The sequence below is a fragment of the Lytechinus variegatus genome, chromosome 3, assembly GCF_018143015.1.
Source record: "Lytechinus variegatus isolate NC3 chromosome 3, Lvar_3.0, whole genome shotgun sequence".
Classification (NCBI taxonomy): Eukaryota; Metazoa; Echinodermata; class Echinoidea; order Temnopleuroida; family Toxopneustidae; genus Lytechinus; species Lytechinus variegatus.
Window position 1 is genome coordinate 42319272 of NC_054742.1, and position 27666 is coordinate 42346937.

Genomic DNA, 27666 nt, shown 5'->3' on the forward strand with positions numbered 1-27666 from the left:
AATTGGAATGTTTCATATTTCCCATAATAAAATACAAAAGGAATAGTGAGTGGTGTCCCCGGTGGTGTCATAAGTTCCCTCATTTGCATACTGACCGGTTGTGCACATAACTGTTTTGTGAAATCAAGCGAAACTTAAAATTGTCAAAGCTTTCTTATTTTACATCCGATTTTGATGAAATTTTCAGTGTTATGTTTGTTGGATTTTTCTCTTTTTACAATAACTCTGTCTTTTTATATACAGCGCCATCTTTTGACCAATAATCATCTAGTCGATTTCGAGCCAGCCAGCTGTGTAATGATTAAGGTAAAATAACTGCAGAGCCAAATATGCCTCGAAATATAGATTGAATGACACAAATCTTAGTTGGCTGTCGGATGTTTTATCTCCATAGACCCGAAACGGATTTCTTTAGAAGGAGATCCATAATCTTCATACATATACAGCTTCTCGAACGTTAGAATAAAGAGGCCATTGCAGCAGCAGACGGGACAAGGGCCAGGCTGGGAAAAACCCCCATGCATAGCTAGATCAACGTGAATGTGAACAGTGCAGTGTGTGGAAGAGCAAAATGGCGAGTGTTGCTTTGAAAAGCGAGACGACAAGGCTGGGTTTAGCCAACAAGAACTATGGACGCTCTTATGGTGCTACAATGAAATCACAACAAGAGACATTTATCCAACATGATATACAACCAGGAGAAACGCTCCAGGGAATTTCCATTAAATATGCAGTGCCGGTAAGAAAAACACAAGTGACAAAGAAGTTTGATAGTGACACAGGGGGGGGGGGGGGGGGGCTGTGGCTCTCAGTATAAAATGCGTGGTGGGTATATGCCGCGAAGGGGACCCCCATTTTTAGACTCAAATTTCTGTTTCAAGACATAGCATTTTTAACCAATCAAAAACGAGACGGTACCGTTATACAGTTTAACAAAATCCTCTCCAAAGCTTCGCATATTTTTCGTTATGCAGTTCCTGCTGAATTGTTCCGCTACAGTGAGCTGCAATTTTGGTGAAAAGCAGCTGCAGAGCGCTGTTCGACCATCGCCTCTGCACGAATGCACCCGGGGCCTTTGCCGCGCCGCTAGGCTAGCTGCTTGCACATATGCCCGTTCCATAGGGATGCATACGCACTCACACGCAGGCGACCCGTTCCAAGGACCCCCCGTTTTGCACAAACATTTGTAGTTCCGAAGCCCATTCGGAGGACCCTCCTTTTTAATTTTACAATAAGCCTGCTTAAGAGCCCTCTTTTTTTTTTCTCGCCCGGTGCACATACCTACCAGTCACTTTTTTGTCAAGTACCCCCAACTAAGAACAGGGGCCAGGGCAATCATTCAATAAACAAGGTTATGATATAGACTGTATATTGCTGTACACACGTGTGACCCAAAAAACACGTTTAAAGGGGTGTTTTTTCAGTTTTGGATGCAGGCCGGGCGTGCACTCGTTAAGGGTATCAAAAATACCGATTTAAAAAAAAAAGGGGTAGGTTTGAAAGAATGGTTGATGGTCAATCGTAGGGTCAAACGTATGTAGGGTATTGTTTTTTCAAAGCTTTTTTTAAAGACTTGCCAAACGTGTTTAGGATATGTTTTTTTCCCCGTGGTCATATTCTGGCGACAACTTGTTTAGGGGCCAAAATGTGTAAATAAAGCACCCGAAAACCTTGTTTAGGGGGTTATTTTGCACACGGAAAAACTCGTTTAGGGGGTGTTTGGAAATATTTTGGCCACGCGTGTGTACAGCAATACATTTGACTGCCCCCCCCCCTCCCCCCGGGATATACATGTAGACTCTTTAACCTTGTTCTCTGTTTACCTGTAAGTACACCATGTGTGGAAAAATAAGGTTGGCAATGTTTGGCTTATTTTCTCTTTTTCTTTGGAACAAATGCTTCATTGTTTGACACTGTCAGATTCCATTACAGCTAATGATCTTATAACTTGGCTCTTAAGTAAATTTGATTCTCTTAATCATTTTTTCTAAAGTAAAAATATAGATTGAAAAATGAACATTTTCTTGCCACATTACTCTCCACCAATAGAGGGCATACACAAAAATATGCCCAAAATTCAAGTTTATGAGTGCTCTGGTGAAAACAAAAACTATTCCCAAGTTAGTAATGAAAAATGAATTTCAAACTGTATGGAAATTAGTATTTTGGGTCACAAAAGTGTTATTTTAATGATTTTTTAAAGTGTGTAATGTGTACAGCATTGGCATACCATACATGTAGTCCTACATTACCCGTAGATTCCCCACAGGCAGGATGGTTGTAGTGAGCAAGTGGGCCAGGGCAGGGATGGTCAATGGGCACATAACCCAGAGAGCGCCCTGGCACTCTGTGGGTTAGTAGGGGTAGTGACTGAAAACTGAATAACAAATTATTCAAAATAATGTTATACATTAACTGGCATGCTACTGTGTTAATTTTTAATTACAGGGCTGGAGAATGGTAAAAAAGTGGGGGAGAGAGGGCTGAGACAGTCTGAGTATTGACTATTGTTTCTTCCAAACTTATTTTGATTAGGCATATGCACTTTCGCCATTGTTTGCCAGAAATAGTGATATTTAGAAGGCCCTACATGTATATATAGTTTCATGCCATGCTTTGTCAATTTTTCATTGATAAATACTGTTTCTATTATCTATTCATTATCTGAAAAAATTATCAGTCAATATGAGAGGTGCGATTTGTACCCATTCATGCCTTTTGTTGTAGAACGAAAATTCACTCTGCAAAATTCTACTAAGAAGAGAGGTTATTATAATATATTAACACGTTTGACCTATTCAGTTCAGAAATAATTTATTTATTTTCCAATGCAATGATAATAACAATTTACAAGTTTACAGCCAATCAGATATGAATATAAAGAAAGGCAAGGATGTAGGAACCAGAAAATAGCATGAATGCTAGTCAAGCCTAGCCCCTTGTAGTTTAGGCAGATATAAACATATTTCTTAACTTGTTACTTAAGAATGAACAATCGTGAGTCTACTAAAATACTCTGTAATATATGAACAATGCTTACATAACAACTTAGCAATTTTACTGTATATACTAGAGCCACACTCATCCAGATAGACTGACTGACTTTAAGACTTATACTTTGAAATATTATATCCATCTCCTGTTTTATCCAAATCTTCATTGACATCTTCATGTACTTAAAATTTGTAGCTGATTGATTAATAATTACCCCATGATTTTGAACTGCCAATAACTTTCTTCAGAGTTCATCTCTTTCATCACTTATGTCCATTTAAGCTTCCCAACTAAATTCTAATTCCCTATCCCGAGTTAGGCAATTATTTGACTTAAATGGAGATGTGATTTCATATGCAAAATCTACTGTACACCATGTATCTGTATTTTTTGGGCAGCACAAGTCTTCCCCATAGGAAGAAAATAGCAGTGCATGTACATGTACATGTAAGTAATGTTGTAACCGATTTTTATTCCAATTCCCGATCCGATTTTCCCCTTTTTCTACATTTTTCCGAACTCTGATTTTTGACGAGTGAGAAAAAAATCGGATAAGAAAAACCATAACACAAGACAAAAAACATGTGGCGACATGTTTGCCGTCAAAATGCGCTGATGATTTGTTTTGATCTCGGACAAAAGCGGTGGAAGGAAAAGAAGATAAAGGAGAAGGAAATTATGATTTGTTTTGATCTCCGATATTAGCGGAAAGGGAGGAGGAGGAGAAGATGATGATTTGTTTTCATCTCCGATGTAAACGGAAGAAGAAGAAAAAGATGATGATGATGATTGGTGATAATTTGTTTTGATCTCCGACAAAATTGGAGGAAGAAGAAAAACAAGAAGAAGATGATGATATGTTTTGATCTTAAGCGGAGGCAAATGAAATTTAGTTGAACACGCTGACATGCGCCATAAATGTTTACGACTCTGCATCCTCTAAGATCCTCATCATCATCTTCTTTTCCTTCCTCCGATTATGGCGGAGATAAAAAAAAAACATCTTCTTCCTCCGCTTTTGTCGGAGATCAAAACAAATTCTGCCATCAGTGTAGCTTGCAGCATTTGTCCATATGCTGGCCACCCACAAATTTTAATGTATTTTTTTGTTTTTGAATATCTGCCGATCCGATATCTGAACCGATTTTGATTTTAGGAGCAAAACTTCTTAACCGAACTCCAATCCTGTTGTTGCTCTAACTTACAACATTACATGTAAGTTGATCTGATCCAGAAAAGCTGTGAAATTTGAGCTAAAAGTCTATAAAGCATTTATCATATACCCCTTCATAAACCCAATTATGCGGCTAATAGCAACATAATTTCATCGTAAAATCGGAGGAGGACCAGAGTTATCCGCATTATTTTGATGCTGCAATTATCCGCATAATAGCAGCATCGGGACCAGATTTTGACTTTATGAACGCATTTCGAAAGTAATGCGGATAATTGCCATGGAGCGGTCACAAGGTCACCCTTTTCCAACGCAACCACATCGGATGGAGGTGTGTGCGGTTGCCATGATGATTATCCTCCTTTTTCAGGATGGGCGCTCGTAAAAATAGTGCGGATTATTTTTGGAGTTTATGAACGCAATTTTATTTTTATTGATTTATCCACATTACTCTTAGGTGGCTAATTGGAGGATAGGTTTATGAAAGAGGTAATAAGCAACATGTCAATTTCTCTATACTACATGTAGGCCTAATTGATAACTTCTAGGTAATAAAGTACAGTGTACACATCTTGGTCCTATAACAAATCTTAGAAATTAAAGTCGAACACACACTACATGTATGTAATGATCATAGGAAGCATTGGACAAATTAGCCCTATGATAAATCTATAAGCTTTATGTTACATTATACATGCTTCTTGTAATGGTTTTGGAATGGATCATCAAGGTGGTTTAGTTTAGGATCATTTCTGGTTCTGTACTAAGTCACTTCCTGATTGCTATCACTATTGTCTGTCATTGTTAGAATAGATGACAGGTGAACTGTTATACGTGCCTGAATGCTACATGTATTCCAAACAGAAAAGGAAGTAACATGCTGTAGTCCTATACCAATTCCCCTGCAATGATAACATGTTTAGTGTCTTGAAAATATCATTTAGTTTTCCATCTTATGTAGTGTCAATTGCATTTCTTTTATAGAAACTGCAATATTTGAATCTACAATGTACCATGTATGATGTTGGTATCACTAGATGAGAGGTTCAAATCTCGCTGATTCCTAGATAGATTGTGAATGCGATATTATTTACTGGGGTGAAACCCATAATTGTTTAATGTTGGTATCATTTGCTATCCTGAAACATAATCCCTCCACCCCTACAGTGTAATCCCAATCATGCTTTACGCAAACTATGTACACTGTTTGTAGTGAAACGAAATTGAAACCTTTGCAACAAGATAGCTTGAGTGAAAACAGAAAACTCAAAGAAACAGATATAAAGGAAAGTTGGAGAAAAATTAAATAATAGGAAAGTTATGAGCATTTGAAGTTTGATCATTATTGTAATGTAGATCCTCCCATTGGCAATGCAACAAAGATGCATGATGCAACATGTGAACAACTTTTCCATTACTTTAGTATATATTTCATTTTTTCATTTAATCTGCCGATAGGTACATGTAGATCATGTATTTTTTCTATACAGATTTTCAAAGAATACATTGTGGATGAAGAGTTTGTATCACCATAAGAAAGAGTAAAGATAGATATTTTGGAGGTATTTTATAGTGCATCAAATGGAAAGTTGTTTACATGTGACATCACACATCTTTGTTACATTGCCAATTGGAGGATCTCCATAGCATTAGAGATCTCAATATTCCAATGCTCATAACTTTCTCATTATTTGTCCAATTTTTCTCAAACTTCCTATGATCTTATTCTTTAATTTTTCTGTTTCCACAAAAGCCCACTTGTTCCAAAGGTTTCATTCCCCTTTTTAAGAATGTGAAAATCAAAATACTCGTAATTAATACACTTTGAAAACCATTGGAGATTGATGAAGCACAATTACCATTAAACCACTGTCAACCTGATTCTGTAATTTCCCAAATTCTCTGAATACCAGGTTGAACAAATCAAAAGGGCAAACAAGTTATTCAACAATGATATCTTCATGAGAAAATCCCTCAGTATACCAGTGGGAGACCAACCCTTGCCAGCCAATGTATTAGAGAATGCCACTGCCACAGCAAATGGAAGTCCAGCCAGGAGGGGGCCTTCCACAGCTAAGAGGAGAGATGGGAGCTCCGAGGATGAGGAAGATAATGGAGGCAAAGTGGAGGAGGCAGATAGGGACGTTACAATGGACTTCTTTAATCGCATTGACAGACAAGTGAGAGAGAAGAAACACAACCTCAAGAAGATTGAGAAAAATAGCAGGTGTGTATGAAACAATGGTATCGTGATGGGTAAGGTAGCTCCACTTCTGGCATGGATATTATGAAATTGTGAACAGTAGTCCTACATTTATCCATGTGGAATCCAGGTGGGTGTTTCACGAAAGTTGTCAGCACTGACTAAATTGTAAGTGCTGTCTATTTTAGTGAAATCCTAGCTTTTGATTGGCTGAGAAGCACTGGCCTCTGACTGTTACTATGGCAACTGTCGGAGAAAGACAACTTGTTAGTTCCGACAACTTTCATGAAACAGCCCCCTGGTGAAGTGATTCTGACTTGTTTTTTTTGTTAAAGGTTTTTTAAATGCAGAGGCACCATTCCGAGGGCATTCCCATTCATAACGCGATGTTATGGGGAACAATATTGAACACTTTAATCAGGGAGTTGCTTTAATTCAAGAACCATTCTGACAGCAAGTCCTTCATCTACATTGTAAACTTGCTCAAATATTTTCAGTTATTGTTAAAACTGCAAGATAAATAATCAAGCATTAAAATTTGACCAAGAAGTGCTGGGCAATATTTCAGTATCATCGAAATTGTGCAATACTAAAAAATGTTGTTGCCTGAACAAAGTTTGGCAGAGACCTAGTAATCACTAGATCTGTTTATAGTCTGTTGGTCTGTTAGTTTGTTAGTCCGTTGGTCTGTAACTAAAATGTGAAAGTTTTTGTTCAACTTGCTCTCATTCCTTTATTTCTTCATCAATTAACTTCATACTTGCAACATAATGATCCTTGGGTAATACCACATGTGTGTCCACTAAGATAATGGGGGTCAATAGGTCGAATGATATGAGGTCATTCCTGTCCATCCTTTGTTTTTTAATTTTTTTTCAACTTGCCCTCATTTCTCTATTTCTGCATCAGGCTTGATCACATTTGGTTCAACATGGACCTACTAGGTCCATGGTTCAAATGATCTATGGGTAATACCACATGAGGATGATGGGGTCCAATATCATCTACATATAAGGGTCAAAAAGTCAAGTTTTTGTTCAACTTGCTCTAATTTCTTCATTTCTGCATCAATTGTGTTTAGACTTGGTACAAATGATCCTTTGGCACTAAATTTATCTCCTAAATCTTAATGAACTGCTCACAAAAAGTTCTAATTATTTTCTTGGCAGTATTGGGGAGATTGAAGCCATGACACCCAACATTCAGTCTGCCCCTTCACCGTCCCAGAGCTACAGCAGGATCTCAGAGAGTGGTAAGGCTGCCGGTGAGAGCTACCAACTCAGTGCTGTTACCGTGGCAACAGAAGGCAATTCCAAACTGGTGGAGACCACACCCCCTGTAGAGGTTGGAGGAACATCGTCACCCTTGCTAGGAGGTAGGAGCAAGCGTAAAATGAAGAGTGCAGATAGGAGTTGGCCTGTCTGAAATGCAACCATGCACTTGAATGTCTAGTCCACCCACCAAAAAATGCTTTGTACTCTTGTGTGTGCTCATATCCATTCACTGTCATATTACAGAAAGAGATAATAAGTAAAATCCATACCTTTCAGTGACTTTGATCGTTGAAGGGGAGGGGCATCTTAGATACATTTACCTTGCCCCACCCCTTATCAAATAACTGGGATTTCTCTGTGCTTGAACTCTATGCTTGGTCATTTCTCATGCAAGTGTACAGTTGACCCCCCCCCCTTGCGGTTTTACCAACCATTAGCATCGTTTTTCATTCTCTCTCTTCATGTCAGTTTCTGCTTCCAATTAAAGCTTGAAAATAATTAGCATTTTTTATTTTCAAAGATACTTTGTAGGATAATAAACCAAGCTTAGACTGCAATTCTGAAGCATATCCTATTTTGCAGATTTAGGCTGCGTTTATGCGACCTCAACCCAGAATCATGATTTGAATCACGATTTGAATCATGATTCAAAACAGCAACATGAATCACGATCCGACAGAATCAGCGTTTATACGACCATCTTTCTAACGCTGTTTCTCCCTGAATTCGGGCAGATCCAGTGCGCATCACAGTGCGCAGTTTGACCCAGAAAGTATAGGTCAACATTTTTTCACGCGTGTTTCTAACTTCACGTCGGCTGCTAGATTTTTGCTGCCGCCCGAGCTAACGCGCAATCGTTTGTGCAACGTTTACTTGGCTTCCGAAAAATAAATCTTTTATTCCAGAATTCCGTGTATTGTACCTCGTATTGTTTTTGTTTACATGTATTAAATCTTGTCGGTTCATCGAAAATGGTGTTCGGTAGCCGTAGTACTGGGCACGAATTCTGTTAATTTTGTCCGTCGACAGGCGGTGCCACATCTCCGTAGAAATACTTCCCTCGCAAGCGCCGCTGATAGGGATTCATATAGATCGTCTTATTTCTGTGAATCCCGTTAAGGGATACTTTTGCTTCAGGCTAAAGCACAGGCAGAGCCCTGAGTTTGTCGTCAGTCCAATTTGTGCCTTTGGAACTTGAAGATATGATTGATGAAAACAATGAAATATACAAATGATGCTACAGTACAACCCCGGGGGTACAATACACAGAATGATAATTCCTAAATGCACGTGACAATTGGCATATACCGGTACTAGTACACTGACAATACTGCTATACGAAAATTAACCTGCATGAAACACAGCGCGCGCCTTTGAGTCGAACCCGGAAGAAGCACGACCCAATGACGTCATAGAATCATGATTCAAATCATGATATCATTTATACGACCTTTTTCGTTCGTGATTCTACAGAAACGTCTTTCCAAACGCCCCTTTTTCCGCGTTTCATGTTTGTGATTTGAAAGACGTTTATTTCCACTTTCGACTAAACGCAATCGTGATTTGAATCATGATTCTAATCATGATTCTAGGGTAAAAAAGTGTCGAATAAACGCACCCTTAGGCAGCAGGTTGTGAATTGTGGTCCCTGAAAATAAATATTTCTTTGCCTGCTAAAAACAATAAAGTATTGTAGTCACGTTCATTTGTTTTGACCTTTTGAAGGAATCTAAATTTAGTCTGCCATTTCTACACTGTAAATGTCCATTCCTCTTCTGTAGATTGTTGTATGTCTTCACCTTAATGTTACAAAACCCATTGTATGTAGCTTGAAAATAATGAGAAGTGTTGCAACTCACAAATCCTCCATACTGCATTCCAACAATGCTCAAAATTATCTCATACGGTATTGTGAACCCCAGACAATTATCATAAAGGGGAGAATTCATGAATGATGAATGCCCAAATTGCCTATTCCTTGCTTGATATTGATGTGCACTGATGTGTATTCCAGCATCTTGTCTTGATCATGTCTGTACATCAGTCGTGTAGTGGTTTTGTAATATGACTATGAATGTACAAAATGAGAGTGTATTTATTGGTCATTTAGTGATTTGTGCATGTAATAGTAGTGATACATGTAGTTTTAATCATCTAGTTCTATTATGGGTGTTGCAAAATCTCAGCAATAAAAAAAATTATCAATAAAAATCAAATTCAAATCCTAAAAATAATCATGAGTCCAGCAAACAATATCAAATTTTCATTTTTTTTTTTTGGGGGGGGATGAAAAAATCAGTTTACACTGTTAAAGAGGAAGTTCACCCTGACAAAAAGTCTATTGTAAAAATAGCAGAAAAAATAATAAAAATATTGCCGAAGGTTTGAGAAAAATTTTGATTTGTGACGTCATATGCGAGCAGCATTCCTACATATCGAATGGTAAAAAATCAATGAAATGTCATTTTCTCAGAAAATTGAAAATGGTTTTCACTGTACCTTTTTTATATCAATAGACAAATTACTTCACACCCGATCACGAATAGAAAACAAAATTAAGTCATCAGGAACCATACAGAATTTGAAATTCATGCATTTTATTTTTATATTACATAACACATGGGGCAGCTGCTCGTTTATGACGTCACAAATCCAAAACTTTGAACTCTAATAACTTTCTTACTCTTTAACGGATTTTCCTCAAACCTTCACCAATATTTTTCAATATTTTTTCTGCTATTTTTACAACAAAGTTTTCTTCAGGGTGAACTTCCCCTTTAAGTGATTTTCTGTATATTTGAAATAAATTGATATATAAATTACAAATTTGCAATATCATTGTGCAACGCCCCTTAGTTTTCTTTGTTGATATTATTTTAAGGTGTGTATTTCACTTTAGTATTAAAAGCATATAGCTGTTGCAATGTACATGCAGCTTTTTATTAATGTTGGCATCACTGAAAATGAGACATACTGTACATGTACAGCACACTCAAATGGCACAAACCCTTCTCTTTTACTATTCAAGTAATTCCATCAGTCCAAACTCCAAAGATACATTGGTTATGTTTCCTAACTTAAAGTTTGTAGAACTACATTCATGGTTTAAAAATTTCATTCCCAGTAGAGTTGATTCATTTAGTTGAATGGTTGAAAGGAGAGTACTGTACATGTATATTGTACATGAGTCATGAGTGGCAGCATATATTATAAAGTCGATAATCATGTAAATACATCATTGAACAAAACATGCTGGTATTTATTTAATGAAGCTAAACAAATACTCTGAACTTTCAAAAAGGTTGGTGTATTAGATATGTGTAAACTGTGCATATATATATTGTGAATCGAGTAATTTGACTCGGATTCTATGTAAATATTTAATATACATGTAGTTGTTATACAGAAATCGACTGTTAATGTTAACATACAGTTAAAAAGAGGAAGTTGTTTGTGCATTTGACATTAGTATAAAAAATCTTTTATAAAAGGGCATTGTCATTTCTAAGGAATACATATTTCTAGGATCATGCAGTATGCCTGATAAAAGCTCTTCATTTCCCACTTATTTTTTAGGGGGTAATGTTATTTCAGCTAGATTAAACAACTCAAATTATTTTCATATTTCATATCCTTCATCTTCACTTTTTAATACTTCCCTTATTATTTTGATTATAAGAAAACATGTGCATCCATGATTTCTTTGCATTTGCTTAAAAAGCATTCTGACCCTATTATTGTATGTCAAGAGGATATTCTGCTACATGTACATTAATGTGATGTCAGTCATGATATAGCATAACTTTATTGATCTGTGATTATTTCAGTATATAGTTGGTTTATAGCTGTATTATAGCATATATAAATGTATGTTTTAATATGATTCCCCCTACCATTTGTGATGAGAATTATGTTTGATTTTAATTTGATGTCATTTTCATTGTGACCATCTTGTTTTGTTGAGTTGTATTGTGAATGTTTGTATTAGTGTTATTTGGGGGTATTGTGGTAAACTACATGTATATGAGTATGCGATTAGAAATGAATGATTATTTATAGAACAGACTAAATCATTAAATCATGTCATCCTTTATTCAATTAAAATTTTAAGGAAATTATTCTCAAAGAATCATGATCCTATTCAATTTTTCTTACCATGCAGTAACTTGTATTATGTTTTGGCGGCCTGCACTGAAAATAACATTCTTTAGCCAGTTTTTTGTGTGATCGATTCATCAATCATCCCTTTCTCTTTAGCACAGACAATAGAGAGAAAAAAAATGGAAATTTAGTTGTGATAAAGTGGATCAGAGTGATTAGGTAATGAAGAGGTCCTTATCAGATGAAGTGGGGCCATTAAAATACTTAAAAGGGGAAGTTCACCCTGACAAAATTTTATTTTTGAAAATAGCAGAAATAAATAATAAGCAAAAAATATTGCCAAAGGTTTGTGAAAAATCCATCTGAGAATTGGAAACTTATCAGAATTTAATTATTTGATTTGTGACGTCGGCATTCCTACATAGCGAATGGTAAATAAAAAACAATGGAATCATTGAATGGCATTTTCTCAGAAAATTGAAAATCTTTTTTACTTTACCTTTTGTATATCAAAGCATTTCACACTCGATCATGACAAATAATAATAAGTCATCAGGAACCGTTAAAAAAATAGTATTCATGAATTTTATATTACATAACACATATGGGGCAGCTGCTCGTTTATGACGTCACTAATCCAAAACTTAAAATTCTAATAACTTTCTTAATCTATAACAGAATTTCCTCAAACCTTCGACAATATTTTTTTTTTTCTGCTATTTTAAAAAAATTTTTCTTCAGGGTGAACTCCCACTCTAAAATGAACATGAGATCAAAAGCGAAATATGCTTTAAACAGATTTTTAGTTACTACTGTGCCTAATGGTTTTCAAAACCACAAACAATTCTTTGATATCTTGAATGTTTTTAAGAGGGTCTAGTTTATATTCTACTGGTAATTGATGATTTTGTTAAAATATGTTTGCGTGTGAAATGCGTTCATTGTACGTATAGAAGATGATATTGTACATTTTCTAAAAATCTTCAAAAAAAGAAGTTATAATTTATGGCAGGCATTGCCCTAAAGTATTAATGAAATCTGTATTTAAAGCTGCTCTCATCTCACAAGCTATTTCCATCTGCATATTAGTAGAGTTTTATTTTGTGTGAAAAATAGCAATATTAGTGGTGTATTGTGTGGTGTACATTTCATTCAAATTTTCATAAATTTTTGTGCTGTTGGCTGGTTGGGTAATTAGCTGGTTCTTTCATCTTTATTTCTGTATTGTTAAAGTGCAATTCAATAGAATGTTTGTGTTGTATAATTTGCAGAGCTCAGGAACATGTGCCTTTATCACAATTTTCTGTTAAAAAAGGCTGTGTCTGAAGTTATTTTTATGTTTATTTGCTTTTAAAGTACATAGGCATGATATGCCTTCATTTATCATCTCTTTTAACTGACTAAATCCTGTGTTTAAAAAAAAAAATCTAGCTTTGGTGTGCATTTGTGATAACCATCTACATGTATTAAAGGAAACCCAAAATGTAAGGTATGCATGATTGGGATTCATATTTGGTAGTCACTCCCTATCACTTGATTGCTAATTTGCGTAACAGAGGTGGCCGCTAACCCAGGTTTGACTATGTATCATTCTAGTATATAGCATTTATGAGGCGCCAAATATCTAGTTGCTTATTCAGTGGCGCACTGCATAACCTTGGCTATACCTACAACTGCTAAAGGCGCTTGGTGCATTCAAGGAATTAATTCTGCTTGGTACCCATCACTTCACCTGGGTCGAGTGCAGCAAAGTGTGGGTAAATTTTTGAAGGAAAACACGCCATAGCTGGGATTCGAACCCACATCCCTCTTTGAGAAGTGAGTCGTAGCCACTAGACCACAACGCCCCCATACTGTATCATATTTATCTCTTGCACAATGCATATGATGTAGATACAATTCTCTAGTTCGCGTGAATATAGCCAGGGTGGAGACGTTTGATATTTTCATACCACCTTCCTCAAAACGCTGATCAAACAGAAAGTTATTTCATTCTCAAGTGTGGGAACAAAAACTTTATGAGCTTTGTTTGAGCATGGTTGTAGATCATGGTTTGATTTGATGTTCATTTCAATTATTTGAAAGCACATTCCTCCTGCAGTGCTTGAATAACAATGTCTACCAGCATGTTTTTGTTGAGTTACACATGTGGTTCTCTGTGTCCCAAATGCATCTTGATTCTTGAATATGCATACATATACTATGTGCATTTTGCTGTTTTAAAACTTACTTTACCTTTTGACTATACATACATGTACCTGCATTGATGTATGACATGTATAGAAGCCAAAAAAGCCTAAACCCATTTATTACAATCATATTGAAAAAAAAATCATGTCTAGAAATAAAAGTGACAATGTTTAAAACAGTTTATGCAATTGAAATTCATAGTATATAGTACTAGCTGATGTAGAATAATATTTAGGTATATGTATTTTTATAGGTAGGATGTTCAATCATTTTTTTTCGAGAGTATTTATGTGATTTCATAGTTTAGGGAGTAATCTGTGCATGGAAGAGGGTGGTTAATTGGTGGTTTCAAAATTAATTTGTTATTTGGAAAATTTACAGTCAAATGTACTTTATTGAACACACTTTATTTCATTTATTTAGTTGAACTTATTTATAATTTATCAAAATTTGGTTGTTATTTTTTTAAATTCTATCATATTTCATTTTACTTTTTCATGGTTTATTTCATTTCATTGGGGAAGTGGTAATATAAATTGCATTGACAATGAAAATTGTCCTGTTACATAATGTGTATGAGTTTGATACAGATTTTGTAAAACCCTGGTTATTCGTTTTTTTTTAATGTGTTCAAAATGTGTGTTTAGAACCCCCTAACTTTAACAAACAAGTACTTAATGGGTTTCATGTCATTGTTTTCTATATACATGTACTTCTTGCCATGCGATATTAAATTGAAATGAATGAATATAAACATCTTTCATCTAGTGTGATGTTGTTGAGTGTGCTATCCATTGCTATGTGATTATTGCCTGTAACACGAAATATTGATGTTATTGTAGCATGTTTTTGATAGCTTCTGTGATTAGTAATGGTTCGTCTGTCGGCTTAATGATTCACACCTTGCTGGATGTTGTACTTGTACATCTGTATAGTGGAACATGTTTTTGATATATCAAGTCTTTAGAAAATATGAAATGTTGCAGACAGGACAGTTACATAATGTACACTATTCAAAGAAAAAAGTATATGACGGATTATGATAATTTTTATTGAAAGATAGCTAGGCTTTGTGGTAGGGTCCATGGTTGATCCATCGAGTTGTCAGTATTTCTTTCATTGATCACATATCCATAACTTTTAACATTTTGTGTTGACTTAATATAGTAGGCCTTTTATGTTCACTATAGTTGGTCAGTCTTCAAGCAGGTGTTTACTTCTAATTAATGTAATATATCATGGGCTAAACCTGTCTGGTCTACTATCAGTTTGTCTAATTCCAGTTTGGTCTACAATTCATTTGCTCAAATGTCCACTTGGTCATACCCATTGAGACGAATGACCAGTTGGTCTAATTTCATCTGTCTACTTGGTTCAGTTTATCTAACGACGACCAAATTGATATTAGACCAATGGATATTGCCTAAATAAGACAAAATTGTTGACAGGCTAGATGGTAATTAGACAAAATGGTAAGTACATGTGGACAAACTGGTTGTAGTCAAAGTAGGATTAGAGGTGGGATGAGACCACACTGAAAGTAGACAGGATTGGTGTAGACCAATAAACACTTTACTCTGTTTGCCTACCCCCCCCCCTCCTCTCTCTCTCTTGCTGCCTCTCCATCAAATTACTTTCAAGATGGACTTGTATACGTTTGAACCTCTCCCGAATTTAAAAATACGTGAATAAAACTATGGTGAGAGTATTAATACATCATTACATGTAATCCTTTTCAGATTGACCTGAAAAAGACTCATTCTGTTCTGTGTCAAAGTGATATTCTGACTCTTCTTGGGTGGGTCAGATCTGGACTTTTTTCTCCTCCGGGAGTGGAGTATGATTTCAACGGTTTTTCTTCCTGGCTAATATGACCAGGAATAATATAGAATGTAAAATTCAATATAATAATATAAAATCAATATAAGGGCTAAAGTGAAAAAAAAAACAGAAGAAACTCCACTTGGTATGTGAGGTTAATACTCTGATTTTCAACCCGGCGCTACCCAAGAACAAATTTAAAGGTCATGTCCACCCCAGAAATATAGTTGATTAGAATCAATTTAGAAAAACAAAACGAGCATAACGCTAAATATTTCATGGAAATAATCTGATGTAAAATAAAGTAATGACATTTGAAGTTTTGCTTTTTTCTCACAATACAGATATTATGCTAAACTCGGTGATATTCAAATGAGAGAATCGATGATGTCCCTCACTATTTTTTTTTATTATACAATATTTTGATATTTACAGATTTTACAATAAGGACAGACTTGATTGAACCTTTAATGTTAAACAATGGTAAAACCAGATGTTCAGGGAGAGTAAAACTTTGCTTCAGATGACAATGAGAAAATTAGAAAATTTCGTATTTCATAAGGTACAAAAGAAATCGTGAGTGGATTACGTCATCAGTCCCTCATTTCCATACCTACTAAGTTGTGCATATTGTTCTTGAGATATTAGGCCAAACTTAAAATGTCAAAATCTTATTTGGCAAGTGATTTTGATGAAACTTTCAGTGTTATGCTTGTTGGATTTATTATCTTTTTATTCTAATCAACTTTTGCCTTGGACGGTCCCGTGTCAATGCCAATCACAAGATACCTTATCTATCTGTAATTAAGAACAAACGAAAATATTTGTTTTTATCGTCCATGAACAATATACATGTATGTCTCTTCACAGAATGTGTTTGTGTTTGCATGATAGATTGATGCGTGTACAGTTGTGTTATTGAAAAATGGTTCTTGTGAAAGAACTTTGTTTTGGCAAAGAATCGCAACCAGTCATGCTTGCTGAAGTTGCTTCAAACCTTGAAATCATCCATTAGTCATGCTTATGCGAAAGCAAATCAAAGCAAATGATTCTTTTGAGTCCGAGCATCAGGAAAATAAAGCCAGTTACTATATACTTAAATGGAATTTCCATACACATTATGCCTCAGAAAAAAGTTTATACAGTGTAATTTCTTTGTGAAACTCGTTTCTAGACAGAGAAGTTATCACTGTTAACATTCATCTGTTGACTTCTTTCTGCTACGGGTATGTGTATTACTATCTGTGAACACAATGTGAACGCGCACAGTTTAGAGGGAGATGTCCACAGTGTGGTATCATGTCCACCGTGCGGTATCATCTCCACACTGTTACACACCTTCACGTAGTCATCTATAAGAACACATGTGCACTCAGTGTGCATGGTTGCACTATATGCGACACCATGTTCTTTCCATAAGCCCATCAGATATTTTTAGATAAAGTAGTCGCTCCTTCAGCTCTATCCTTTTTTTTGTCTTTAGCTTTTCAATTTTCTCTTCGTTTGCCATTATTTGAACTTTCTCTTGTCTACATGTACTATACTTAAAATCTTACAGTATTTCTTAAATTTTACAAACAGTTAATATAGACGGAATACAGTCTTATTTCCTGTGTAGGGACATTCGTCGGAACGAGAATAAAAATGACATCAATTCAATTTAAAAGTTCTAGAAAAACATCACTTTACAGCTTGCATGAAAATGCCCTTTCTTCAGAGAGTATATACAAGACTTCGTGTCATTATACTTCCATGCTGTGTATCTAAATTGGTTCGACCAAAAAAGGGGGAAAAAGCTTTCGATCTATTCTTAGATGGTTCTGCCCCATGGCATGTATTGCACTTAACTTGTAGGATTTACATAATTGTCATAGACGTTTAGTTTCTGTATTATCTATAATTATTCAGAATATAATCCTGGATTGGCTAGTCTATGATATAATGAATGGGAATGCACAGTACAAATATTTAAAACATAGTGAAATACAGATTCTAAATTAGTATTTGAAAATTGTTTCTTTAATCTATAATTATTAAAACATTGACACAATCATTCTTAGCTATTTGCACTGGCTCTACAATGAGTTCAATTTTATATTGATTCATCTATTATTTTATTCGACTTATTTTTTTATCCATTCGAATATCAATTTTTCGTAAAGATTCTAATATATTCCAGAATTGGACACTAATGCTTTGCAGTCATCGTTTAGTGTTTATACAAACGAGACAAAATTCAAGCAACTCGTGCAAAAATATGGACTCGAAGATTAATATCTTATCTTCTAGATTTAGAACGTATACAGTATAAATTTATGCAATGGCGCCCAAATAAAATGGTTAAGGATTATATCCATATTCATGACTGCATGCAAACTGTTTCCTAAACATCCTCATGTTTATACCCCACCCCAAAATCGTAGAAGCTTATCTGATATTAACGTTTTACTCACACAGCAAGTAGAACATTTCTTTTCTCAATAATGTCATATAAGCAATTGTTACCAGGAAATTATGAAATGTTGCTTAATTCAAAACCAAAGTGCTTTGTCTCTTCAACCAGCATCGTAAGCATTGTGTAATACGTACTTGAAACCAGGTGCATACTTCATATAAAGCTGTCAAATTGAAAATGAAACTTTGTCGCAAAATGTGTAACAAAAGCTGTTTTTCATTAAGTGCTTATCATTTGGCATATTATACCTTAAAAAATCATTTGAAAAAAAAGCTTAATGAGTATGTTTATCCACTCCCTATGAGCCTGAAATCAGCATTGGCCTACTTTAAAAATTACAAGGGCATCATTTTGTTAAATGCACATTATTTCAAACGTTGTCGATGTGAAACTATTTGGTATAGGGTTACAGGTACGCGGCTCAAAGTCTAATGTTCATTTCCCATATAGATCAATTTGATCAGATCTTGTCGGCAATATCTTTTCAATTCGTTCCTTTAGTTTTTTTAAATAAAACATGTAGGACTGTAATCATAAATATATATAAGCTACCCTTAACCATTCCAGAGAATTAAATAATGAATTATGATTTATGATGGGAATGGATACTCAAAGTACAACCAAAATTTTACAGACCTACTCAGTAATACCGAGTCGGCAACTAATTTTGCCTACCGTCAATGTGTGTGGAAAATTCATACAAATGCAATGATTATAAATCATTTGTGATTGAAAATAATCAACTTTCATGTATCATATTTCAGGGTTACATTAATCTGTTAAATGATTTTCTATCGAATCAGAGTGACTATTTCCACGATATGATTGTTTCCATATTTATCTGTTGATCTGAATTTTCTTTTTTTCAAACATGAGTCACATTTGAAATTTATATTCTTTATATTTTGTTCCCATTCTAGCCTGTTTAGGCCACACAACGGTTTGATACGCAAATGGCCCTTGTGGTATGGAATTATAATTATTTTTTCATCTTTCAAACATTATTTCGCAATCATATCCTCATCTATACTCAAATCTATTTATGAACCATCTTTATAATTCTGTAAAATAATTATACAACATACACCAGCACATAATTGTAATTATTTTTTTTAAGTAACAGTAGAGTAAAAACCGCTGTTATTTTACGCAATTCATTATATTTCATTATACTCAACATGCTCAAAGGCTTTTCTGGACCTACTAATGATTTTGATTATGATAATAATAACGATTATTTCTCGCATGACAATTTTATTTTTTTTATTCATATTTGAGGTACATTGCACTCATCTTCATCAATTTTAATATAAGCTATAACCATTAACATATTTTTTTCATTATGAAATATCCACAGTTTAAGTCCTGCCCCCTCACCCCAAGAAAACACCACGAAATAAGCAGCATTCTAAAAACAAAATCATCATAAGTAGAGCATAAATGCCAGTCGTTATTTTTCGAATGCAAAGTGAGATACCATTTGATATTTGTTTTGTTATCGAGTTTAATGAGTATTTATAAGATTTTATTATCATTCTGTTTGCGATTAAGAAAAGGTAAGCAGATGCTGATTTTCCCATCATTGTCACAATCGGGCTATTTTTCCGTGACCAAATAAATTCTCCTAAAAATTCTGTGTTAAATTACCTTAACGGGTGGTGGTATGGTATTTCTTGAAATTTATTTGTGCATGTGTGTTTTTAAGTATGACATTAAAGAGCTTCTAGATTGGAGAATAAGTGTTTTTCAATCACACAATTGCTTTCTGCTTACAAAATAGACAACATCTACTGCACCATTTGCCAGTATTAATCAACCTTTTCTTTTAAATATGTATAAAATATTATTGAAATCGGGGACGTTCGGAAATTTTATTATTGGAAAAAACACACACTTAGGCCTAAAGTCGTAAAAAGTGGCAGGGTTCAGGGAGCTCGCGCGACCCCCCCCCCCACACACACTCTCTCAACCGTAGATAGCTTTTTCACTTTCCAGAAAGATTTCAGCTCTCCATTTTTTTTCTGACGAGGAAATGACGAAAAACTCTTAGTTTAGTTCTGAGCATACACAACACTGCATAATGCAGCTACACTGTCCATGTTTTAGACAATGAGGGTGCTCTTCTTGAATTAAAAAACCTCGCCGAGAGTTTTTTCTCATGAATATTCCAAACAAGAGAGTGGGGAATAACAATAATAGTAATAATTAATGTCGAATATCTTTTGATCAGTAACTCTCTCTTGCATATACACATAGTTGGAATATATTTTTGGTGGGTAATGTCACAGGATCACCTTCGCTGGAACTTCCAATTTAAATCGAGTATTCTTCGACACTGTACATACCTATGACGACATGCACGGTGCAAATCTCAGCATAGACTTTTAAAGATATACATCTATTTTTATCTTTAGAAGTATTTCGAAAAAGGAGTTTATGGGGCTTGCGAATACAATTTTCCATTTTAATCAACGAGAAAGTGGAGAATCAATAAACTTCGCAACCCCTCCATCTATTTGGAATAGGCAATGTACTGAAAACACAATAAGCATACAAGTATATGCAGCCTCTATTCCTACGCAAGCGAAGTCGTCGACACCGTGGTCATGATCATAATATCAGTTTTCAAGTACGCTCCCCAAACTCACACACAAAAATTACGATCTTACTGAAACTGTAGGTGTGACATGACATCTTATTCGTGATCTGATTGGTTAGAAGTTATCATCCGCGATCCAGTTAGATGTTCGGGGGTTCGGTTGTTCGAATCCTGCAGGGATACATGATGTATTTTATCTGTGATTGGTCTGCTCAACCATGTCAACGGGTTCAAACCTCTCTCCGATTCTTGGATATTTGTCCCAGCAAATTACTATTCTGAAATAAACCAACCCTCAACCCAACCCTGTACTGTGTCTTTTGAAAAAAATCGCAGATTCAATCGCAGATGGGTTGCAATCCAATATAAGGTACAGCTATATGAGGTGGTTCGCAATCTATAGGGGCACGTGGGCTAATTACTAGTATTAACCCTAATCTGCTCACAAATGATACTGTGGTATACTGTGGTATATGTTTTGCCCTTTTCCTTGTGCCCCTCTTTCAGGGGTGAGGATGAACTGGAGTCCTATTTGCAATATAGTTTTCCATGTTTTTAAAAGATCCTCCCAGAGTGACAACGATGATAATCGATGCTGAAGATTAACGAGAGCATTACCTCTTGTTTGAATATTTATTGTCTGGTGAATGCTTAAGAGTTTCCTTTTTTCATTCTTCCGTAAAAACAGAAGTATGGGTTTATATTTCACGTGACGCTTTAGTTTTTCCTGTTGACACAAGTTTTTTTTTTGCATCAGATTGAATTTGACAAATGTTAATCACACTAATCACTCTTTGCCTGAAGTGTAACATTCAATGTAAAGTAGTAAATAGACTTTAAAAAGAAGATGCATATTCAGTTAAATTTTATGGCTATGCAATGCTTGAGGCTTGCAATATGTTCTAAAGGTTTTTTTTCTTTGTTTGCTTTTTCCCGCCTGCATGCTGCCTTAAACCATCCATAAATTTATCCGATCCGAATGACTTCTATGTACTACCACTACCATACCACCCCACCACTACTACTACCACCACTCCTATTACAAATGCTGTCACTCCTACTTTTACCACTGCCATTACCACCACACCACTTTCCCATTTCATCCTATACTATTTTCCACCAAACTATGGTTGGTGTGCCCCCTTATAGATTATCATATACAACAGGAAACTTGCTTATGAGCAATAATTTGTAGACAGGCAAGTACGTTTTCATCGCTGTTTACTTTTACTATTATTTCATGATGGAAAATTATCATATAAATCGCTTGTGCTGTGTCTTTGTTTCTTGCATATAACCAATTTGTGGTAAGTCATTATGTTGGTGCCCCCCCGCATATATCGCTTTCTAAATGAGGGCTTCTCTGTGTCGTAAAACAGTTTTGGGGTGTTATATCCACTTGGTCTTCTAACAGATGGTCTAATAAATTGTCAGATTGCCCAACATCATCATGGCTAAACCCACATGGACTACTCTCAAGTTGGTCTAATAATCGTTCAGTCCAAACATCGAGTTGCCTAATACTCACTTGGTCAAATTTTCACTTTGGCTCTTATTTTTCACTTTGTCAAGGACAAAAATGATCTAGACCAATCGGTTATTAGACGAAATTTGTACATCCTAACTGCAAATTAGACATGATATATGGGCTTAATAACAATTAGACCAAATTGTTAGAAGAGGCTAGTTGTGGAAGCACCACCATTAGACCATGTGGACTGAGACCTAACGAAAAGTAGACCAAGTGGTTGTAGACCGAGTGGCAATTTACCATTTTTGTGCTCGTGTTACTGTAGGCTATCCCTTATCTTTGTTTATGTGGTTGAAAACACAAAATGGTGATACACACATGCAGTCACTGTCACGCTGAACTTCAAAATACCAGTCATGGAAGAAAATCCCATTTACTGTTATCAATTAGTCCCAAATAACATTTTAAATAGATATCAAATTGTTTTATTATTTTGCTCGTCAGTGGTGTGCTTTTGTGAAGCATTGCATCACCTTTTTTTATTACTGCATATCCCCTTGTGTACTCCCTTTATATTGAAAGATAATTATAAAATGCGAAAGAAAGAGACACAGGGAAAGCGATAAGCAGGTTAAAAGATAGAGAGGGGAAAAGAGAGGAGAGAGTTAGAAACTGGTGAAAGGATGAGTGGAAAATGAGTAAATGCTCAAAAATTGATCACTTTGATGTTCAGCTTGTGGTCTCGTCATTTAGTGAACCGGGTTCCAAACCATTTCGAAAGGAACATCTGCATGGGATGAATTTTAAAATAATTTCTAGTCGTATTCCTACAGCCTCAATGTCTTCGTAATAAGCGTGAAAAACAAAACATGATAATCCAAAATCATGTTGCTGATAAGGATTTCGATTAAAATGATGACCCTATCTGTATTATAGCACGAAAATAAACACCTCAGAAAATTAAACAAACTTCATTGTCCATTATTCTGATGCATTAGCATTTTTACAGCAAAAAGTTCAATGCTCTTGGACTCACGAACATAATACAAAAAGTTGTGTTTCTGAAAAAAAACAACGTTAAAACAAAATTGGAAGAACGATAGCAATAGGTGAACTCTACAAAGTGGACCCAGACCCATTATACATATGAAAGAAGTGCACATGGACTGTTTACTTTTACCTAGATTTGCCTTCATGCAAAAACATAATAATTAAAACATTCGTATCCCCCTCTCCTCCTCTCCCACACTCATGATCTTTTCTTGCCGTCTTTCATCAGACGAATTGTTTACCCCCGCTGCAGTTTTAAATTTTCTGCAAGCAATGTGTGGATAAAGCAGAAGGCACCCGTTTAAAAAAAATAAAGTATCAATATATAGACAAATCACTTCTAACGGTTTCCATTCATTCTCTTAATCATGATTATATTTCTTTTATTATTCATCAACATTCCTTCCTTCATTCTTACCTCATCCTTAACAGGGGAGATGTCCAATGAGTCATCTGTCGTCTGGTAATCGCCTCATTCTATAACCTATACCAAATACCCAGCTTTGCACCACATTTCTTTATCCCCATTATATTTTTGTTTTAACTATTCATTTGTTTATAATCATCGTTTTGATTCCTTTATTGTAAACGGTGTTGTTTCGATTATGTATAGATTGCATTATTTTGAAATATTAATTGTCATGGAATATGTTCAATGTTTTGTATTTGTTGTTTATTTTTCGTTTCCATAGTACCACACCCTTCCTTATAATGATTATATCCCTTCCAACAATAAAACAAAGTATGCCAAATTCATTGCATTTTCGGGTTTTCCGATTGTTCAGTCTTTGTTCTTGCAAGGACTTTTAGATTTAAAACAAAAAATCAAACTTGACTCGTTTCGTTGTATCAGACTGATAAGAGATTTACATTTATTCAAAACTCCATTTAATATCACACAAGTCCCAAAATGCACGCAACATTTATTGGTTGAAAATCAAATTCAGATCTGCGATTGATTACGAATTCTTCCCAATATATATATGTCCGGATTGCTTAGATTGTTCAGGTCATGACGCAAAAGGGACTAAAATTATTAGTCGCTCACTGGATGATGCAACTCTATTATTACCCCTGCATCTAATCTAAAAATGACGTCCCCCATAAGCCGTCTTGCCCCTATTTTCTGCTATTATGCCTATGGAAGACTTTCGGAGTTATTTGTTCCTGTTCTGTTGCCATTCGTAAATTTGTTCTCTCGGCTTTCCAAAGGTAATTAGTAGGCCTATGTGAATAAGATTGTTATTGTCTTCGTGTATAGTTTTCATTAGATATGACCATGAATAATATTTTTTTCCTCCAGATTTGCTGTGCACGTTAATCATGTCGTCACCCTTAATTCAGCTTATGACTCCCTACCCCTATATCCCTTAAAAGGCACACCCACGGTTGTTCAAAACATGCACCTTTGTCATGTTGTGCGTTTCGCCATTGATTTAATATTTCCGATTCATTTATTATTTTTCATATTCTTTTGGGCCATATTTTGTATCAGTAGTATCATTAATGGTGAATGATTATTGGTTTGGAGGCACTATAGGACACCCCTGGGATATCTCCTCAAAAATGGTCCGCAAAATTATAAAACGCACACCTTTTACTGATTTTATGAATCCCCAGTCTCGTAAGAAATTTCAAGCGCACCCCGCCGCTGATAAAAACATTGAAAACCTATGTGAAGTGATTTCATTGTTGTTATCTTCTCAATGTCATATCAATAAGTAATAAACTCTATTCTTTGTTTGCTTTCATTTGTCAAAGATTTTGAATCGTGATTACTTTGAAAGAGTTTGGTACAAGACACACATGTTCAAGGTAGTAAGGTGTGGAAAGCGTCCTACTTAATTCATCCGTGAACAATGCTCAACGGGATCAGTATCATCGTCGGGATTATCATCACCATCATATTCATGGACCGTCATCATAACCATTGTCATTTCATCTTCATCATCGCCATCACCACCACCACCATCATCATTGAACCCTACAAATATTCGAGACTTTTTGCTATTACAATCATGTTTATTGATTATTTGATGATGAGATAATCGAATCGTGACTAATTGAGAGAAAATGAGAAAGTCTGATTTCCAATATTCCTTAAAAGAGGTCACTCATAGCTTGATGATAATCGACGTTCCTCAGAAACCACGCCATTCATCGTCAACATCATCGCATCCTTCTACTTTCACGAAACAGATTTCATTTATATTACAAATTGGTAAAATTGGCGTTGTGCCAAAAGCATAAAATTTGAAAACAATCTAAAAAAAAAATCAGGTACACGTCAATGGTTTTTAATAAGAATTATCATTTCTTATTAATATTAAGGTCAAAATTAATTAGCGAATTGGTCTTGGTTAAATTATGCTTCATTTAATAATGGTGATTATCAACTCAAGTTCTCTCAGTGTAAAAAATCAAGTATCGCCATGTTTCGGAAAGAGAACTTTCATCAGTGTGTTTCTAAATTTGGATATCTTCCTGTCAGAATATAATATATTCTGACAGGAAGATATCCAAATGGCACATATTATGTGCCATTTTAAACGTTTAATTATTTATGTATATCCAGTGCAATACTTCACCATACACGTATAAGCATAGTTCTACTGAATTTTAGATGAGCATGAAGACATTATTTTAGATAAGATGTAATTGTAAATAGTGTTCATACATATATTAAACAAAGTTCTGAAATTAGGGCAAAGATGACATCATCGATTCTCAGTCTATTAGAATTGGAAGTCAAAAGGTGGATTTTTACATTTAGATACATCCTTAGTGTTTTTAGTTTGATCACAAAAACCGAATTCGGTGCCCTATTTACCAAGTGAATGCTTCTTGCGTCTCTCAGGGATGACGCTGCAGTACAGGGGCAATGGGGCAATAGTGTACCCCTTCAAAATATCCTTGCGCGCTCAGGTGCGCTCCAGTTTTAACAAGATGTTTAATTTGATCTTATAATCTTACACACTGCCCTTTAATTAAAACTAATCTGCTCAGAAGGTTCCATTGTTTTACTGACGATATACATAATGGCAGACAGAAATTAGTTCTTTCAAAATGATGCTCTTATTATATCTATGTATTTTTGTGAAGCTAATGGAAATCTATGTCTGTGTATAATATTCTTTTGTTGAGACTTTTCTTTCCGCATTCAGTTGAATATCATACTTGAACTCATCTGCTTGAAACGCTTTGTTGCACACCTTTACTGTACATGCACTCTAATCTATTTGATTTCATTTTATTGAATTTATACAAAATACAAAATGATTATCTTTATAGGCCTAAGCACGTGAAGAAAAATTGTGATATCTTGTTGTAAAAATGTGTTGATGTCATAATGTACTCCATTAGAATAAGATGCTAACGACTTAGTCTGAATGGTTCCTTCCATGATAATATATATCGTCTATTACATGAACAGAGTAATAATAAGCTAATGTATGCATTTTTGGTGATGTCTCATCTAAATAGCTATGGTATGAATATTAAGATGGGTTATGTTTAGTTGCGTTAGATGAGTATTTTTGTGTGTCATTTTTCTGCGCGCCATTTAGTTAGTACTTAGAATGAATCTATTTTATTTTTGATCTGACAACATAGTGGAATAAATAGAACTCGTAAATTGAAATGATAAAGTAACTCTAGTTTTGATGTACTCATTTAATATTGTTTATATCTTAGCCTTATATACGTACTTAATATTGATGTCTCATCAGATCTTAATCACACCTATATAGGCCCAAAATTGATTTGATTTCTCTTCACATCAAAATACCTAGATTAATAATAAGAAAATATATCGGTAATAAAATATATCATATACATCAATACATATTTTGTGTTATTGATAATGTACATACCTGACTTGACATAAATTATGTATGTGAAAGTAATTCTATCGATTTAGTTGTGATTATGGTTGTGGAGAAGGATGAAATTTGATTCGCTTATCTTATCATTTTTTTGTATATAACAATCCCATTACTTGGCCATTATGATGTATGATTAACAAATCAATTTTAAGTATAGAATATCGACTTGTAAACTCCTAAGTACGGAATATTTGTTCGTCATTGTATTGATTATGTTATTGTTGACTTAATAAAATCTTGGAAAAAATATAGTTTCCTTGTTACTTTTCTATTAAAAGCGTATATGCTTTTGTCAGTCAGAGCACTCGGTTTTATAAATAATCTGTGAACATTCACAATTCACAATTCAATTTATCCGCAATTCACTCGTCTTTTACACGTGCAATAATTCATACTGATATATTGAAATATATCTGATATATACCAGAATCGGTAGACTAGCTTAGTCGG

At 35.0% G+C, this 27666-nt stretch overlaps 1 protein-coding gene across 5 annotated transcripts; it reads left to right on the top strand.

The window, feature by feature from the left end:
* Window positions 1-258: 258 nt before the first annotated feature.
* Window positions 259-27467, top strand: LOC121411068 (lysM and putative peptidoglycan-binding domain-containing protein 2-like). 5 transcript variants are annotated; one of them, XM_041603559.1, is made up of 5 exons: window positions 259-739; window positions 6082-6395; window positions 7541-7746; window positions 19133-19177; window positions 25094-27467. In XM_041603559.1, exons 1-4 carry the CDS (start codon window positions 572-574, stop codon window positions 19156-19158), a joined length of 714 nt encoding a protein of 237 aa, XP_041459493.1. In that variant the 5' UTR covers window positions 259-571; the 3' UTR covers window positions 19159-19177; window positions 25094-27467. The 5 variants fall into 5 exon arrangements, with proteins under 5 accessions (XP_041459493.1, XP_041459492.1, XP_041459490.1 ...); XM_041603558.1 differs by lacking the exon at window positions 19133-19177 and adding an exon at window positions 21961-22014; XM_041603556.1 differs by lacking the exon at window positions 19133-19177 and adding an exon at window positions 23765-23795.
* The last annotated feature ends 199 nt before the right edge of the window (window positions 27468-27666 follow it).